Source organism: Scatophagus argus, chromosome 2 (genome assembly GCF_020382885.2).
Source record: "Scatophagus argus isolate fScaArg1 chromosome 2, fScaArg1.pri, whole genome shotgun sequence".
Lineage (NCBI taxonomy): Eukaryota > Metazoa > Chordata > Actinopteri > Scatophagidae > Scatophagus > Scatophagus argus.
In genome coordinates this window covers 17,061,133-17,081,042 of record NC_058494.1, presented here as the reverse complement: position 1 = coordinate 17,081,042, position 19,910 = coordinate 17,061,133, and the positions used below count along the sequence as shown (strand labels likewise).

The 19,910-nt window shown below is 38.5% G+C and overlaps 1 protein-coding gene across 1 annotated transcript in view; it reads right to left on the bottom strand.

Moving 5' to 3' along the window:
- Positions 1-19,910, bottom strand: part of ctnna2 (catenin (cadherin-associated protein), alpha 2) — a 288,411-nt gene that overhangs the window by 59,423 nt on the left and 209,078 nt on the right. Inside the window, exons 8-9 of the mRNA XM_046414546.1 lie at positions 18,496-18,576; positions 7,593-7,745 (exon numbers count right to left, since the gene is read on the bottom strand). Coding sequence (XP_046270502.1) covers positions 7,593-7,745; positions 18,496-18,576 — 234 coding nt within the window. The remainder of the gene's footprint in view (positions 1-7,592; positions 7,746-18,495; positions 18,577-19,910) is intronic.

The following is a 19,910-nucleotide window of genomic DNA, read 5'->3' as shown; positions in this document are numbered from 1 at the left end:
TCCTACTCCTTCTAAGTCTGGGTCAATCACCCTATTTTTTTATGCATCTATTTTCCTCGGAGCCTACTGTGTTTTTTTATTCCCTGTACTTTAAAATCCCTTTCATACTATTCCTCTATGCCATGCCACTTCACAATTCTGTCTCTGAATTCTAATGAACTGAGATGACTGTAGACTTTCTGTTGTAACATGCCCTGCAATGTGTCACAAAGTCCGATGTGTGGCAACTAGACATCTTTGATTGGCAGAAAAGTGCTGTTCATTGACAGCAAAATATATAGGAGCATAAAAACTTTTGCCTACACAAAAGCACCTTAAGTACAAGGCAGATTCAGTGTCCATCCAATGGGCTCCCATCAAACAGTCTTTCTCTCTTTGTTGTGGTAATACGTGTTTTTCTTTCATGGCGAACAATGGTATTAACTCTCATCTCCTCTAGTGTGACTGCACAGTGCATGAAAACTAACACAGATGAGCAGGCTGTTTCTCTCAAACACTGAGCTGATTTCAGCTTGAAGTACTCAGAGGTGAACACTAAAAGGAAAGGGGTTTCAGGAAAAAAAACAAGGGCACAGACAGTCAGTTCTGCAAGTGCTCCAAAACCATTAAAAACAATGATGGTTTATTCTATATAACTGTGACTCTATTTAAGACTTTTACAAACATTTAGCAGAATTTAGATGTATGCATTTTACTTGTGTTGAGACTGTTACCATGAGACTCAAAGTCTCAAAGTCAGTCGCTTAAATGTCTATATCTACTTTAATATTATGGGCAATTTTGAGTAGATCAGTAAAAAAGATAATTGGTTCCATTGTTTTTGTGGCATTGTATTATAACATTCACTGTGGTCCAGAGTTTAAAATAAACAAAAAGAAAATGTAAGTGAATGCTTTATAAAGGCCAAATGACATTACTTCTTCTTCTCATGAAAGTAATGTAGGCCTAGATGTTCGGGTCATCTCAGACAAAACCTGTTCCAGGGGAACAGGGATCCATCCACTTCCTGGTTAACTGTCCAGTAAAGTGTTTAATGCAGTGGCCCCCAGAATAATATTTACTGCTGCAGTCTTTCTCATGTCGCTGAGCCCTGAAGGCCAATTCAGTATTGGTTACATTCATTTTCATATTGATTATGCATAATGACTGAAGGTATGTGTTTCCCCTTGACTTTGCTTATGACCAAAGTAAGGTCAGTGCTGTAAATTCAAAGTAAGAAAAGCCAATGAACTGAAGAAGGTAAAATGAACAACCTAGCTTCATGAAAGCTCTATGGTCACAATCACAAGGTTTTGTCCTGAAGCAGGAAGTGCATTTGCTTTCTTAATGTTATAATATATAGTATCATTAAGGCAAAAACACTACAAGGTGGTTTGATTATTGTCAAAACAGTGTTCTTAGAAAATATGCAACAGAACATGCAAAGAGCAATCACAGGTGTCAAGCAGCCTCATTAAGCAGAATTTTCACACATGTACAATTAAGTCTTGTCTACCCATTAAGCAAATCTGCTCTTGTTCAGAGGAAACATTGCATAGATAAGGCTGTGTTAAAGATAAAACACACACCAGTGTCCTTCATAACATCAGAGCTGTTCAAGAGACGGGCTCCAAGATGGATTCAAGGTCAGAGGAAAACCTCATTTTGACATTAGAATAGTGATGGAGCGTAACGTCCTTTAGATGTCCAAGAACTGCTGGCACGTATACATTCCCACTGCAGTGGCAATAAAAAGGAACCATGGTAACTTTAAAAGATTGGATATTCATCTTGTGTTTGAATTAACAAGAGCATATCGGTGTGGGCAGCACTAATTTAATGGAGAGCTCGGCCTGCAGCCTCAATGAATGAGGCAGATGTAAGGAAGTAAAAACTGTATAATGGTGATGATACATCTGTGCTGAATGGTATCCAATGGGAAAGAAATAGCTTAAAAAAAGAACAATATATATATATATATATATATATATATATATATATATATATATATATATATATTATTGTAAATATATAAAATATTTACAATACTGGACATCAATACTGGAAGTTTAAGGACACAGTAACATGTTGTCACTCTGTATTTACTTTATAACAAAACAGACATGGTCTATTATGTACATACACACAATTTGGTAATTTACTAGCCAAATCAAAATAATAGAGGAGACAAGAAAATCCACATTTAGTGATCACACTTGAGAGATGCAGACCAGGATTACTGTCCTAGTGTATAAATAGCAGTTATGTAATTAGAATAAACAGAGGTACAAAAAAATACAGGTCTATGTTCATTTCTTTATCTGAGATGAGAATGTGAATTACACAGAGCTGATCATTAGTAGCATATGAGCCCTGTCACTTATCTGTGTGCATGTATTTGTGTTATGATGGCCAAGGGACTTTACTTCCTCAGCAAAGTGAGCACATGAGAGTTAAATGGGGTGCAATTAAAAATTAACTGCGTTGCATGAGAAGTCTGGATTCTTGCACTTACATTTCTGATTTTGTAAACTTAATTAATTAATAGGAACAAGAGGAGATGTGGGAACCATTAGAGGGCAAGGAGTGTGAAGTGGTTTGTTGTAAGTGTTGAATGTCAGTGTGGATTTGGCTTGGATTATTTGTGACAGTGGTGGATTTGGCTTGGCAATAACAATATATTTTAAACACAAGCAGTTCATAACTAGAAAAAAAACCAACATTTTATATTTAATGCATCAATAATGACACCAATTTTAAAGAAAGATATTCTGTGTTTAATTAAAAGTCTAACGTTCTACTTCTAAAGTTGTAACAAAGCATTTAAATCGTTTCAGGTGATAAGTTCTCAGTCATCTTGGGAAAAGGAATATCTCCATTAATAGCGGCCGGGATTGAGCAGGTGACTGATAACTGCTGTCATACTTCTCAGCCAAATGATAGAGACTATACTTTTAAAGGTGAAATTGATGAGTTAATAAGCTGTCAATGGTATAGAAGTTGGGAATATTTATCTTCTCAAATTACTACAATGATGTAGGTATATCCACAATTTACCTACCGAACAGTGAGGAACAACTAGCTCACTTTTCCTTGACAAATCAGATCGGCTGAAATGGTTCTAAAACATTGCAATTCCAGAGAAATAAAGATTGTCAGAAGTCATGCATTATAGGCATTATAGGTGCAGTACAAGAGTCTTTTGTCTGTCTGCCAAAATGTCATCCTGTAACGTGGGATTAGAGAACAAATCAGCATGTGTGTAAGTGTGTGTGAGTGTAGCGTATGACTACATGTGAAAGGCTCTAAGTCAATACGCACATCATCTGCGTAGATGTTGAGACTGCAAATATCTGAATACATAGAGAGCTAAACAAGAAAACACAGCCAATGCCAAGTTTAATTTAAAGTGCTAAATAACCTTTCCGTGAATATTTCAGGTTTATTGCATTGCATTTCACATATCCATTATATGTCTTCAAGCCAATGACATACATGGCTTAATAATTGGTGGTTTAATGTCGCTGGTCAAGACAGATAATGAGTATGATGTGATTAGCAGAGCCCTCAGGGTGAACTTGATTCATCACTGAGGTGAACAGAGAACAATGGTGGGTTAAAAGAGAGATACTGAAAACTGTAGAACAAAATGGAACATAATTAGATGAAAACAAAGTAGACAAGGAGGAGAACTTTTTTTTTCTTTGATACTTCTGACCATGTCCTAACTCCAAGCTAATGGCTGAAGACAGTTCCTCCTTGACATCAGGGAGATGACTGCAGCGACACTGATCAGGATGTTAATTATCTTAATATATTAGAGGATTGTGATGGTGGTGGTTATGATGGCTATGTCTGTGAAAGCGCGAATAATGATTATGACAGCAATGACAATGATATTGCCAAGTATATTGAATAGCCTTAAGTGTATTAGCTATTTAGTTGGTAAGGATCAGTAATGTACACGCTCACCCTAATTAAAGGATAAAGTTCTGCACTGAACCTCCTCATATGTTGCACTCTGCCAGCATGTGTGGTATGATATAACTATTCTTTGTTCTATACTGGGATAGTGACTATGTGGAAATATGATTAGGATGTTAGGGAATATTGGGGATACTATATTTAACATGCCAACATCACATTCAGAATCTCCTTGTTGCATCTACAGTAATAATTAAATAAAATTTCATTCTCAATGTATGACAGCTTAGTTTATGTCCAGCCACACTTATTACTCACTGCCATGACTTAGACAAGAAGACGCTATAACTGTAGCTCAATGCTCACAGCTGGAGACCTCTAATTGGACTTCATTGACGAAGCACCTCATCATTTCATGAAACCATTGTGCATTTAACCCTGCCTTACTAAAAGGCAGGTGCAGCAACGTGTCTCTTTAAGTAACTTTTCATTGACTCATGCACCTACGAGTACTCATTTCTTACTTTAGGCCCCATGATGACACTAATGTTAAAATGATACCAGCCAAACTAACTGTGAACCACCGCACAACAGGTGAGCCAGAGAGCTGTGATGGGACCAAAAGATGGTTAGATCCTGTTAACATGAACCTACTGGCCGAGGTTTGCTATAAGACCAGGTGAACAAACAACAGTTTTAGTAACAACTCTGTTTAGGTCATCGCCACTCACATTACTGTGAGCATGCTCTGCTCCATGCAGAGAATTTTTTTAACCATCTTTTCATACCATTTCTTATAGAAACAGATTTTTATTTCGATTGTTAATGTTGTTATATGTTGCTACTATTCTTGGGGCAAAAGTAACAGAAACAGCTCCGCTGTGATGCACACAACTGAGAAAAGATTCAGTAAAGTGAAGAGATGCACCATATTCCATTTAAGTGACATTTTTGTGAACATGACTTGCTTCCAACAAGCCAACTGCACAGCCTATGAGATCTCTGCTTGCACTGAGGCTTATGTTCCATCTTCTAGGCATACAAGCAACTGCTGTGTACCTCCCTGCTGCCTTGTGCTTTACAGAACAAATTAAAAAATGCACAAGGCAAAAGCAATGCAACATCTCTCCCCTTCTTTTTCCTTCACGAGAATGACAGAATGCGTATACCTAAGATGTCCTTGGCCAAACAAAGTTTTAAGATTGTTGGATGCAAAGGACAGACTTTGTTCATCAGTCAGATCCTCCCTCATCAACAAACAGCTGGGGCTGACGAAAAGGGCACACAAATCACTCACTCTCTCAGCTGATGTCAAAGGAAGCAGCAGTGCTGTTTTAAGTGACAGTATGTTAAGAGAGGCCCAGATAAAAGTTCTAAACCTTCTTTGAAAGGGCCATGAGTACAAAAGGCAATGCCCACTAAAGAAATTTATCACTACCCCATTCCTTTTACCCCACTGCAGGGGACATCTCTTGAAAATAAGTCACAGTATAAACCTTAATAGAAGGTGCTGAACCCCTTTGAGCGTAAGCTAAAAAGAAAAGAAACCTGACCTGAGTAGCATACCATTTCTTTCCACATATCCCCCCTTTACAGTTTGTGAAGATGACCTGAGTCTGTAAACCAGTCTGCACTGATAGATGTTTGTCTCTCGCAATAACCAAACACAGGTGAAGTAGGAATAGTCTATAGTCAGTGCAGATATACACTGTGCAGGGCTAGATAGATCCAACAGCCGCAACAGCCCTTTTTTTCTTCTGTACTTGCCCAAGAAACCCCAAGAGCCAAAGTCGGGTCCACAAAACATGTGCACACTGGAAGGGTAAACTTATGTCTTGTCCACTGTTCCACAACAGCCCTGCTCGTTGAGGTTGGTTGAGTTTGTAAAAAAGTTGGCTTGAGTGTCCATCAGTGAGCTGAGTAGTGTGATACCCCCCCCCCCAAGTAATTAAAGTAAACTTCCCACACTTCCATCACCCACCACGCTTCCATAGATGGAATGTGGTTTACATACAGAAGTTTATCAAAGGGTTCCTTTTACTGTTTGACAGCATCTCCATTTGAGGTAATTAATTATCCTACCTTGCTGAGAACAAGCTGGACAGGGCCCTGACTCCCCTTTCTGAGTCATCTAATGTTTTGCCAGATCCTTTTTGAGCCTGCCTGAAAGACCTTCACAGTGGTCTCCCTGAACTGCTTCCACACTTCTGTAATCACAGAGGCTGCAGTCCGAATGGACTTATTTTGCTGAGTCAGGAGTCCTCTGGACCAACTAAGTCCAATATTCTTCTTACAGAAAATTCATGTCTTCCTTAACCAGTGTGTATGTGTGGACCAGGTTCTTCTCGGGTTGTCACCACGACAGCACCAATGATCTTGTGACCGCAACTCACATCATCCATCACTGCAATGGCTCACCTTAGCCTGCATGTCCCCATACTCCGTCAATCCAGCGACAAAACATTACTCGGGCTTGTACTGCCAGCACACATTTCGACATGTATTGAAGCAGAGTGACACTTGCTGTGTTATTTACCAGTCCTATTGGCATACAGAGGTCAGAGCGCTTGCAGCATATGCCAGCAACATAAACTGTATCTCACTCTTGCTGCGGCTTTGACTGAGGGACTGTGTTTTTTTTGAAATTTAATTTGCATTCAAGGTGGGAGTCACACCAGAGAATAACTACTGTATATGACTACAGGCTGCAAATCAAGCCAAAAGAGACAGAAGTAAATCTGTGTCTAAACAGATCCTCAGTACCAGGAGTCTCACACCAGTAAACAATAGCTATCCCACCACTATATATAGGTGCATACAGTATGAAAGAATCTATCTGAAGGGTTTATTTACAGTTGCCGTCATCACAGTTTTTTTGACCTTTAAAAAGGTGACAGGTAGGTGCATATTTGCTGACAATCTTTTTTATGTGGAATTTTGTGTGTGTGGACAGAAATATCTTTTCAAGTGATTGATGTACATGCTTACTTTAGTTAGAAACGTATGTGTAACTGAATTAGTGCTCAAGCTTCAGTCGAGATCCAGCTTATATGCAGGAGTGACTTTAAGAAATAATAAAGCATATATTATAAGGTTGAGCTGTGTTGAAACACGGGAAGAAATAAAGAGCAGTGACATCACTCAAAGCGGCAGAAGTTTGCATGCCAAGCACATTATTTCTATAATTAAAGTAAAAGCTAATAGTGGCTGAAGCTTCGCGTTGAGGTATGCAATGTGATTTCAGCCACAAATATCTACACAAACGGTTCAGAAGAAATACATGTTTTGAAGCATATTGTACCTTGATTATGCTACGTTGTCACATAGCATATAATGCAATAACATTTCCACACTGTCTGAGAGAAAAGCTATTTGTATGGCAATCAATCAGGGGAAGTGTGTATGGGTGCGTGTGTCTAAGGAGGTGTGTTGTCAGATTTTAGATTTTATTCAAATAAAAAAATAAGTTTACCAATATTACCATTTCTTATATGTATTGTTCTATTTAATGAGTAATGTTTTTTTTCATAAGAGCAACGTGTCTGTGCACTGGTTGTTATCTAAATTCCATTACAGTGACCTGACCTGGACTGCTCACATAACTTGCACATAACTCTTTAATTTTTGGTAAATAAGAAGCGATATATGTGGGTATATGTGTGTGACCCCATGTATAATGCATGACTGACCTCCACCAGCTTGTTAGCATGTTCACGGAACACCTGGGCGTACTCCTTGACCTCCTTCTCGTTTCCACTCTTAGCTGCTTCAATGAGCACCAATAGAGGGACGTTGGTCTCCAGGAAAGAGTCTGAGATGTGGTCCATCACTGCCTTTCTCAACTAGAACACAGAGGGAGACAGACGGGGAAGAGGTCACACTTACTAATAACATTGCAGATGAGTTCACTGTATCACATTTGGCAATGATTACATATCACTTAACATTGTAATGAATATGATGTAGTAACATGATGGGTGGCAGGACAGAGAGAGAGAGAGAGAGAGAGAGAGAGAGAGGGGGGGAGAGGGCGAGTGAGAGAGACAGAGAAAGAGAGAGAGGAAGACAGAGGGGGAGAGGGAAAGCGAGAGCGACAGAGTGAAAGAGAGAGAGAGAGCGACAAAGCAACACAAAAAAAAGGAGAAGAACTCTCAATGGGCTGGAGTGTAAATTGCTTGTAAGGTGTCATTTTTCCCATAAGGCCTTTTACTAGGGCAGACTTTGTGACTTATATCTTTGTTTATGGAATCATTTTGTACCCAACTGGCAGGGGACTGTTTGTTTTATAAGACAATAAACGGACCCTGATGCCACGCACTGGGATATCTGATGAGATGCTAGAGGGAACAGTACAGAAACCACCAAAGACAAATCCTTTATCTTACACAAAGAGGGAGCATGTCACATGAGACCAGAACTAAGACAGACAAGATACACTATAGGGGATGGAGAATATAGAACATATAGCATCACCATTCATTTGTTTTGAAGCACCTTTCAGTTCTTAAAAGGTCCTTCTTTAATTAATTTGTTTTAAACCCCTGCACTAGAATAATGCATATTATTGCATATTATATTATTAACAACCAAAACAACAGGGAAGTATATATATATATATATATACTCTGTTGTTTTGGTTGTTGTGATTGTAATTGTAAGATTAACATAACATTTATAAAAGGATAGAAAAAAAAATAGAACAGCAGTGAAAGTACTTAAATTATTAAACTTTCATGAGCAATAAAAATTTTGTTTTAAAAAAAACACAATAATGGTTTATACAAACTAAAAGAGCTTTTTTATGCACACCAAACACGAGTGTGCCAACATGGACCAATTCAATTATCACTTCTCCACACACATTTTATGACATTAAAATGAAAAGAAATGAACAACGTGGACAACAGACATCCGTTTGACATTTTTAACCAACTAATGTCTGTAATTAGATGTAAAGCACACATTGTGCCCATATCCCTGAATTTAAAACATTTAAATACCACTGCAGAGGTTAGAGACGACTAATAGCTATGACTGACAAGGGACAAATCAATTAACCAACTGGAAAAAAAAAAAAAAAAAAATCATACGTAAGCCTGTCAGTCGTGCTTAAACAACCTGCAGCAATTACAAACTTAATTGCCAGTCCACAGAGTGGAGGAGAATAATGGTGAATAATGCCTTCCTAAGGGCAGATAATCCATCACTATTGCCTCTGGAAAGAGACTAGCTTTGGCCAGTCTAGTAGACATGACGAATCTACAAATGCTGTAAACAAGCCCACACTCTCTGAAAGTGCTCATTTATCCAGAACTCTTTAATCCTAGATCACAGATTTGGTGAGATGTGTGCTGAGACGATATGCAAGACCAAAGCGTCTGACTTTTCTGAAAGACTGATAAACATTGGCATTTTCTAATTGTGAATACAGCATCTTTTTCACTCAGCGGTGAACAGACTGCGTCAGTGCAGCTATGTAACCTTACTACGCTGTTGCCTGGTGGGTAACGGTGAGGAATCAGGGAAGACAGAACTTGTGCATTGCCTGAACTATCTTCACACTATGCTGCTGTTGCAGCACTGAAGAAAGGTGCGGCAGAACTATCAGTGTGGAAAAGGTTAAAAACCTTCACCTCACCAGTGCTTTTACTGCAGTAAATAAAGTAATGGACTAGAATTAAGGGATGGTGTTATACTGGGAAAGTGACAGCGATATGTATAACAATTTATGTGAAAATGCATACTGAAGTGCAACAAAAAATTGAAGAGCTGTAATAAATTATTAGAGCAGCAAAACCTTTTGGATCAGGAATGCAATTCTGCTGTTGTCCTTTAAATCTTGTATCTTTGCGTGTTAAACAAAAACACACCTATATTTGCTGTTTGCTGTAGTGTAAACTTTTCCAAATTTATTAACAAATGTGCTTAATAACTATTAAATTAAATTATTGTGGGCATTCAAATTAATGCAATTTGAATGTCACCCTAAGATTAATTAACTGAATTGAAGGGACAGACGTGAGGGAGTGTGGAAATTTTTTGACATCTACTGTGTAGAAAGATTCCTGAAAATTATTATTTTGTGTCACTGAGTAGCAATCACGAGTAGATGGCATACACAGGTGCATATGAATAGGATACGTGAAAAACAGTGCTAGGCCTCAGGATACTCATGAATGCCCAACAGCGAAACTGATTCTGACGGTGGTTTTGAGTGAAGAAATGATACAGACGAGTGATTTCCCAAGTCGCAGTCTCTCCTGCACCATCAGCATTCTAATGCCCACACACCCCTCCCACAGAAATCCATCTTCAATCTTTCAGATCTCACCTCCCTCCGTGCTCCACCCCCACCGTCTCTACTCTAACACTCCCTTTGTATTTCACTAACACTTTAAAGGAAATAGACCTGGAATTCCAATAGACAGCAAAGGCTCTGCTCATTATAAGTTAGTGGGGCAGCTATTTGTCTCCCCAGTCATGCAGTGTTACTATGGTTTGAGCTCTGAATGCAACAGGCTTTAGTTTAACACCTACATACATATAATTAATTACATATTAATGAATTATTGAAGATTACGTCTTGTTATGGCCCTTATGTGTGTTGTGCCCTTACATTTATTATTGCTATTTTGCATACACAGATTTTTGTTATTCTAAAATGCCATTAGCATATGTCTGGCAGCATGCAGGCTGAGAAGATGTGGTACAGATAAGACACAGCAGCAGTCAGCCAAGGCTGCTGTCATCAAAGATACACTGGCAGACAAGTAGAACGATAAAGATTATCTATTATGCCTGTGTGGATACATTCGGGCTGATGTTATGATTTGGTCTTGGCTACTTGATTTCAATTAAGTTGAATCTTGCTGCATGCTGCAGAATACAGCAATATTTAAGTATGCTTCCAACTGTGTGTCAACAATCTGGACAGAGCCCTTTCTTCAACTCCATGAGATGCTGTTTAAAGCTACTTTTTCCCCAGGTGAAAATCCTACTTTGACATACGGGACTAAATGAATTATTCTGTCAACTAAATCTGTACAGTGGTGCACAGGCATTCTCTGAGGGACCCTCCTCAAATTCACATTTATTCATTTTAATATCTTTGTGGGTCCTCCCCTCACGAGAGCCTCGTACACTCAGTCCACGTTTTCCTACAATCCGACGCTCCTGACATTCGGCACCCGGGATGAAATGGGAGTTTAACTGCGACCCAGGCCTCATCGCCCAAAATCAGTGCTCGACCTCACTTATTTGCTCCCATTCAGCCACAGGAGCAAATTCCTACAGCCAAGTTCCAAAATCTTGTAGAAAGGCTGGTACTAATGCATAATTCATAAAGTAATGCATGAATGTAGCGCACAAGGTGATGTGCGTATCATGTTCAGATGTCTCTATAGGAAGTGTATGTGCCCACACACCATATAGTGAAATTCAATACGTACATAATCAATATCACATTGCACCCTAAATATTTAGCAGTATCAAGGAGAGATTTGAATGATTCTGGTTTAACGTGAGTGTGAGTGAATGAATTAACAAATGAATGAATATGGAGATAAAGGAATTTTTGGAGATGTTTGGTATTCGTAGGTTTTTTCTCCAATAATAAAGTAATTTGACTTTCTTCTCTTATCCCTCCATCATGCCTCTCATCCTGTACGTCTCTGATGCCCAAAGAGGGGAAACAGTTAAAATTCAGTGAATCCCACCTGATACTGAAGTGGTTAACAAGAAGCTCTGTGACATAATTAAGAAGTTGCATATGATTAAACAAAAAAAAAAAACAAAACAAAACTTGACAGATAAATATGTGTTTTGCCGACTGATAAGTGGGAGGTCTGTGTGATCTTCAAAGATAAGATTAGCATTAATTTGGCGCATTTGCTTTTTAATGGGAAGAATGTTTGCATTTTGTCGGATTAGACACCTGCTCTGTCACAGAAACAGATGCGTGCAGGAAACTGCTGGAAAAATCCCCTATGATATGAGTATGACTCAAAAACAAAGAAACGAGCTCGTGTTTAAAGGATTGCAGAAATATAGACAAAATTATCATGTACACAAACACGCATTCAAAGGCAAACTCTGCCAATTTGACCAATTTACAATTCAATCGAGTCTTAACACACGCAAAGGGTGAAAACCATGAATCTGAGTTGGAAAGGGAACATTGTGCTGGATTTATGAATGTTTACAGTTGCATTTTGGTTTCTGTTACGTTTCACTTGTGATTCACAACACATAGCAGTGGGTACCTTGGGGTCAGCACCAGAAAGTTTCTTATTAAAATGTCAAGAGCAATCACACCGTAAACGGCTAAAGTCACGGCTGAGGGGAAACAGCCTGAGCAAATCAAAAATTAAGTAATAGCTCTCATATATGGTATCTTTCAGGGAGCATGGGAAGATGATTAGTGAGAGGAGAGCAGAGAGATGAAAGAGGGAAAGAGGGACTGACTGATCATCAACCATCTGAGGACAAACACATTAGACACCTCATCTCAGAGCCCTCATTTAATGTTTCCTGCAAAATAAAACACAAGTCAGGAGAATCCAGTTTTAGGAACAAGGAAATAGTGCAGAAATACTGCTTTTACACTGTTTTTATTCTCAAAGGAGAACTGATACTGACAGATGTTGCTCATGACACTTTGACTACTGGTCAGTTGCATCTGCTGCTGTTTGTTCTGATTCTGAGAAAAAAAATGACAGAAACATGTAAATGGGTGTAGAAGTAACCAACTCCACTAACTACAATTGCACATTGTCATGTATAACAAGCACTCAGAAAAGTGTTTCTCAGCCTTTTCTTCTGCCATGGCCCACATCGTGAGTTAGTGTGTAGGATTTAGTGGCATCTAGCAGTGCGGTTGCAGTTTGCGACCAACTAAACACCCGTCGTCTCACCCTCCTCTGCAGTCGTTGCTAAAAATGAGCATCTCAGTCTGCTCAGTGGAAGAGCACTAGGCTCGTTGGACAGTGACAAAAACATGATTCTGATTTTCAGGGGATTACACAGTAATAAAAACACAATCGTTAATTTCATATTCCATTTCTGTCCCCAGATGCACATAAACATACACATTGGACTCCAAAGTGCATAATTGTGAAACTTAAGTTTGTCTTTATAAATTTAGCTTGATTGATAATTGCTCATATCATCTATATCTAATCTGAGGTTTTGCAGTAGGGTTGCAAGAGCGATGGTGGTGCAGCTTGGACTCAGCAAACTAAGACCCTTAGCAGACTATAGAACTTTGTTGTATAATATTATTTGTGTGTATGGCTGGTTTTTTGTTAGATATTTTCTGGACACTTTGGCAGCTGTAAAAGCAACATTAACATTGCAGACTTGTTGGCAAACAGTGTATTTACCCAATGAGCAGATACAGAGCAACATCTGAATTAATTGGAAGCTTGGTAGATGTTCAGTCTTCTTTTAACTTTGTATTTTGCCTCTAATAACTGCTGAGGGAAATATCTTCCCATAACTCCTGAAAGCTCTGCTATGGTCACAAGCTAATTGATAACATTATCTATCTGACAAGTAACATACTCAACAGATACCTGCTGCATCTGGAATTGATGCAAATGAAAGCAGTAACAGATAAGAGATCGTAAAAAAAAAAGCTTAAATGCTCCATAGAGCGGAACTGCAAAGTTGGGTGGGTTTGTTTTTAAGAGCGAACACTTTCATGTAGTGTAGTCATGTCATTTCATGTCATGTAGTCATCTTTTTCAGTCTTTTTGTATTCACTGTTACTGTCTTATTTAAAAATAACTTCTAAAAACAAATTCATTTTTCTATATCCATGTTTATTAGCCTAGCTGTAAACACGCGGCACTTTCAAAAATGGATGTGGCTTTCTCAGTGCCAAAGATAGCAAGGAATTTGCAATAATACATCTAATGAAACTTTAATGTGTAGCCTCAAAACATTTTGCAGGAAAAGAGCGAAAGGATTCACAGATAATCTTGAATTGTTAGTCTAAACAAAGAGTTACAGCTGACAAGATTCGTGGCAGCTGTTCCTCCTTAACATGATAACCCTCAACAATTAAAAACAGCTGTACTAATCAACAAACTAATGGCAGAAATGGAAATGATTTCAGCATCCCAAAGCAGAAAGAAATGGAGAGAAAGAGAGCAAGAGAGAGAGAGAAAATATTTGAAGCATTTGTGCTATAGGGAATCATGGAATCAGCCATCAGTCAAAATAGGGCCCAGAGAGATGACTTGACAGATGCATTCATTACAGGCAGGATGACAGGGGATAGAACACATGGCTCATTTCCAACAACTTTGTCAGCTTGGTTGGCTAGTGAATACTAATTAAAGGAGGAAATATGTTAAAATCTCCAGAATTATGCTAAGGTATAAACATTTGATTTATATTTTACTTATTTTAAATTCCTGCCGATACACACCTGTTCCAAATTCCCCTTCCCACTCTTTTTATTTCAAGTTTATTCTTCTCTGTCGCACATAGACAGTTGGTTACATTTATGATTTTAAAAGCAAAATGGATTTCTAGGTGTTTGTTCTCAATTCTCAAAAAGAGCCATTGGCAAAGCCTACTCTTACTTATTTTATTTTATTTTTCATGTTTTGTGAATGTCGATATCTCTTATATTATTTAAACCTGTGCCTGTTATTATGAAATTACTCCATGATCTCTTCTTCATAGGTCCTAACCTAAACAACCATGGTTTTTTCAGATCTTTCAGTTGTGGAAGTGAGGCAAATGAATGCAAACATTTAACACATTTAATGAATGTTTCAGCTTATTCATATGTTTATGAATAAACTGAACTTTGAAATGGCCACTTTAATAAACAATTTTCAGTTTGGTCTGCTAATTTTCAAGCTTAAGTTGATGGGTTAATTACTCAGCCCCAGAATGCCACAGTCATTTATTAGCTCACCTTGACATTTTATTCCTGTGACACCTGTGCTGGCATGTCAAGTTTCTTATCAGAAAATGAGCTCAAAGCTCAGCTAATTTTATGTTAAATGTGAATTAAATTTGAATTTGCTGATGTAATTACCAGTTATTTGAACCGAGCTGACTCAGCTGAGAGAACCGAAACAATAAATAAGCATTAGACTAGTTCTACCACTAATGTAAATGTTTTACAAATGAGGATAATACTATGTGGAGCTCATGGGCTTTGTTCAGGACAATTACTATTATGAGGTTGAACGATTAATTGCATTTGCGATAATATTGCGATATGAAAAAACACGATTTTCCTGTGCTGCGTCAGGTATTGTGCAAAACCTGCCTTGGTAAGGTTGCTACATCACGGCGCAACAGTACTAACCTGTTCCAGCACTTAAAAAAACACCACAAAGCAATGTACGATAGTTGTATGTCTAAGATGCTGAGCACCAGCATATCAAGTAAGCCAAATACCACCTGACAGGGATCACTTACCGAAATGTTTCACAGCTTAACTCCATATGAGCGTACCTCAAAACGGCACATTACTCAAAAACTAACAGAGTGCATCACGAAAGATATGATGCCCCTCAGTACGGTGACCAAGCCTGGGTTCACTGCTTTAATAAATACACTGGATAAGCAGTACAGCACGGCGTCCCGTACGTGTTTTAGCCAGGTCGCCACACCTGAGCTACACAAAAAATGCAAACAGAGAGTCGCTGCGGAGCTGAAAACAGCTGAGTTTTTCCCTGCTACAACGGACATGTGGCCAAGCTGTACAGCAGAGCCCTATATAAAAAGAGAGGTTTCAAAAAAAATAATTGCATATTAAATTGCAATATTGGTAAAAAAAAAATCGCAGTAAGATTATTTTCCAAAATTGTTTACCCCTAGTTTGGGACTTCCAAAGTTAAAACTTTGACCTTAATGCCTACTTTAGTGATCTGGACACAGTACCAAAATATGCTATCCAAAACTTACAATGTGATCAACTTTTTTTGCATTACTGTTTCTATATATGCCTGCATATTAACATCAAAATATTTTATCATGTACATCTTGTGCAGTTCAATTCAAAAAGTCAAACAAATAACATTCTGGCTGCTTCAACAGCGTGAAAGACAATGAAATAAATTTCTTTGGAAGATCAAAATATCTTGCCCTACACTGTATTCTGATTTCAGTGGACCTGATCACAACATTTGACATACTTATCCATGACATACTTCTCAGTCATCTTCATACACAGTCCAACACTAGTTTTAATCTAATCAAAACCTTGCCAATTGAAAATTTCTGGTATAACATTTCTGTTTATTCTTTAGCAAATTTTATTTATGGTGTGCCACAAGGATCTCATTTAGGTTATTTATTGTTTTCAAAATGTTCTCCCTCTGTCACTTATTAGTAACAACTACCTTATAGGTTTTTTGTTATGGAGAGGATATCCAGTTGGACCCATAGTACCCTGTGGCAGTGGTAAAGTCTTTCTCAAAACCCTCAATACCTTAAGTTAAGTCAACCAGTTTGTTTAGTTTGTTTATCTGGCCTGTAGCTGTTAATTTGGAGTGCTTAGAGTCTTATTTGTTTTGCCATCATATGTATGACCTATCTTGAAATGTCTAAACTTTTTCCTAAATAATGATTCATTGCTATTTTGAAAGGAACTATATATATACTCAAGAAATACAAATAATGTATGTACATATATATATATATATATGTACATACATTATTTGTATTTCTTGAGTATATATATAGTTCCTTTCAAAATATATGTACATATACACATATATATATATATACACATTATTACAATGCACAGCAGGGAAATTACTCCCTACAGTCCGGTCAGACGGTCAGCATGAAAGAAGCCCCTGCTGCTGCAAGCACCAGATGTACAGCTGGAAATCAGAGAGTCACCTGCTGCTAAACGGCTGGTAAGGCATAAGGGGCACTGACTTATGGAGATTAAGTCTGAGGCAAAGACAAGGTCTTGCTAAACTTCAGCCTGCTGTCTCAATGTAACACTGTCAGGTGATAACAAGTTGTTTAGCATTTTTAGCTGGTCAGAACATATGTTAATTCAGTGTGCCACCCAATGAGAGGTATGGTTAAGAAGCCAATAGTGTCATACCTAAGAATGTGTGAATCTCAATCCACAGAAAGTAAAATTATGAATGAAGAGAGATGGCTTTGAATATGCACTTCAGTGGTGATTGAACTTTTGTCGGGAGATACAGATGATTAATGTCTATTGTGAATAAGGAGCATCCATGTAATCATAGTGTATGGAGACAGGAATAACAACAGGTCACCAAGGCTGTTATTTCTGAATGATGAAGATTGGTTCAACATTTGATTGCACATGCTCAAGTAAGATATTCCTTTAATGTTGCCTTGGTAATCAAACATTATTTTAATAGAGTCAAAATGCTGAGTAGTTAAGCTAGCCTGCATTGTCTCAGACTGGGTAGTGTTGTTGAAATTTCCATTTACTAAGAAAACAAAACAGGGGGTGGGGATGACATCTACCGAATCTGTCCTGGATAACAGACAGCTCAGCATTGTCTTGTACGTGTATACAATAGCATCAAAGAAAAAACAATGCCGCATTTCTCTGGTGGTGTTGTCACAAGGCTTGTTCAGTCGTACCTGCTCCCATCTCACAAGTGCTGCCTGTCATTTGTGCTTGTCTGCGCTAATATTTGATCCTTCCTTTTCACAATGAAGACGATGCTCAAACGAACAATGGTGCTCCTCCCTTCAGGAAGGTCTTGTGTCTCAACAGGGCGCCACTGACTTGCTAAACTCAAAACGTTTTGACATAATTACAGTATCACAGCTCTATGAAATGCCTGCATATGTGCTGTGAGTTTGCCCTCCCATCTCAAAGCTCAAAGCTTAAACAGACCGCCTACTCTGTCAAGCCAACCCCTGAGTCAATAGAACATCCTGTCAGAGTGAGAACCACCTGGCAGTCTGTCAGGCAGCCCCACCAAATACCCTATTGGGGTGGTGGTGTTGGTGGTGGTGGGGAGTCACAGCCTCCCGTCTGGAATGATCCCCTGGTCTTAGGAGGTCAGAGAGGACACGACTGCAGCTACTCTGTGCAGATAGTTGCTATTGTCAATTTTGCCAGAATACTTTTCCTGCCAAGAAAAAAAGGGGAAAAAAAAAAAAAGACTTGCAATGCGTGACAGGAGACGGTTGTTTGGAACCGAAACACAACAAGTGATGTCCTGATGGTTGTGCTTTTTCTAGGGCAAGATGCCTCCTCAAATGTTCTCCAGTCTTTATTAAAAGGTATGTTCATTGAAAATGAAAAATAAATCAATATTGCTTTTGAGGTGTTCTTCTGACAGTATTTATAAGAGTGTGAGTCATTTACTTATTCACAACTGTTGGGAGGGCAGCTTTTGGATGGTACAAGGTCATTTTACTGCAACTTCCTGACTCTTAACTCTTGTAAGGTTAAGAATCAGACATACAGCAGAGATCAGTGAATGGCTGAAATACTTTTGATTGTTCATCAAAATGTTTAGAGCATCTGCTTCACCGTGTCTAGGTAACTACATATAAGTAAAATAAAGTGGAAATAAAGTAGTAGCAGATTCAGTGTAAAAGGAAACTTGTACTCACTTGTCTGCGCAGGTCCCTGGTCTTTTTGGTCATCTTATCAATAGCCGAGTTCAATGGGTCACCTTTCTCTTTTCTGCCAGTCTGTGAAAGGAAACAAAAAAAGCACGTTAACACAATTCGAGAAAATGTCATTACAATTATATCTGTGTGACACCTAACATTATGCATATATTTTACAGTGTAAATTTGTTGCTGATGTGACTTCAAGAGATATAGATTATAGAGTTCACTTGGCAATTACAAAAATGCACTTCATCACAGTACAACACAGTCTGGTATCTTATCGAGCAACTAGCCTATCTGGCAGGTTTCAATTTAGTTGCCGCCAGTTCCCCTGTGTGCTGCGCTTCCTGTCGCTGCCAACTCCTACTGGTGGACTGAGGAGGGTGTTGACTACCATGTGCTTCACCTGATGCACATGGAGTCACCAGCTGCTTCTTCTCACCTGACAGCGGGGTGCTCCCCTGGGAGAGCAGTACAGGACATCTCACTATTCCAGATTCCCCTACTCTGCAGTTAACATGCATCCCAACCAACCAGTAGGAGTCACTGAGGCAGTTACTGGGACATGATGTTTTGCCGTCTTTCACAAAGAAATATTTCAGATTGTGTTCATTTAAAAGCCGGGCCAAAGAAGAGGCTGTCGCTTTTTGCTATACTACCTTGGCATCCAATTTACTACTTATAAGCTCTACTGTTTTTGCTCAGAGACCATGGAGAAAAGTAGGGTGATTTATATTACCACAGTTACAGATTTCTACATTTACTATCAAAGTCAGAATGGAAGCTTGGCCTGAAGGTTAGAAGGATGCTGTCTGTGTCTCGGAGTGAATAATTTCTGCTCCAGGACACATATAAATGATCCTGTACTCTGATCCCTCGAGACAAATGCATACATGTCTGTTTCAGGCAGTGGAAGTGGTAAAATCTTAATGGTCTGTATATCAAGGATGACTTTTACAAAGATAAATAAAAAGTATTCTCACTAATTATTAAAGAGATATTTGCATAACACTTAACAGGTTGCCACAGGATAAAGTATGCTCCCTAATTTCTCTGCAAAGACTCTTTGTGTTACAGTCTGTGTTACTGACAGAGGTTTGGATGACTGCAGTAAACTGAATGGTTGTTAAACAGTAGAAAATGTGTAATTTGGGATGTAGTCATTCGGTACAGGATTATACCATAGTATAACCATAGTACATACCATACCATAGTACCATAGTATTAATAATGATATGTTAAGTATATGGTTGCATTTGGGGGATCATTTCAATCATTTGCAAGTAAAGTAAAAAAAAAAAAAAAAGTAACATTAATGAACAATAACAGCATTAAAACTGGATAGAACGGCGGGAACTGTGACATAGCCAAAGAGTACACTCCTTTGAAGTGAAGAACGTGCTGCATTCACT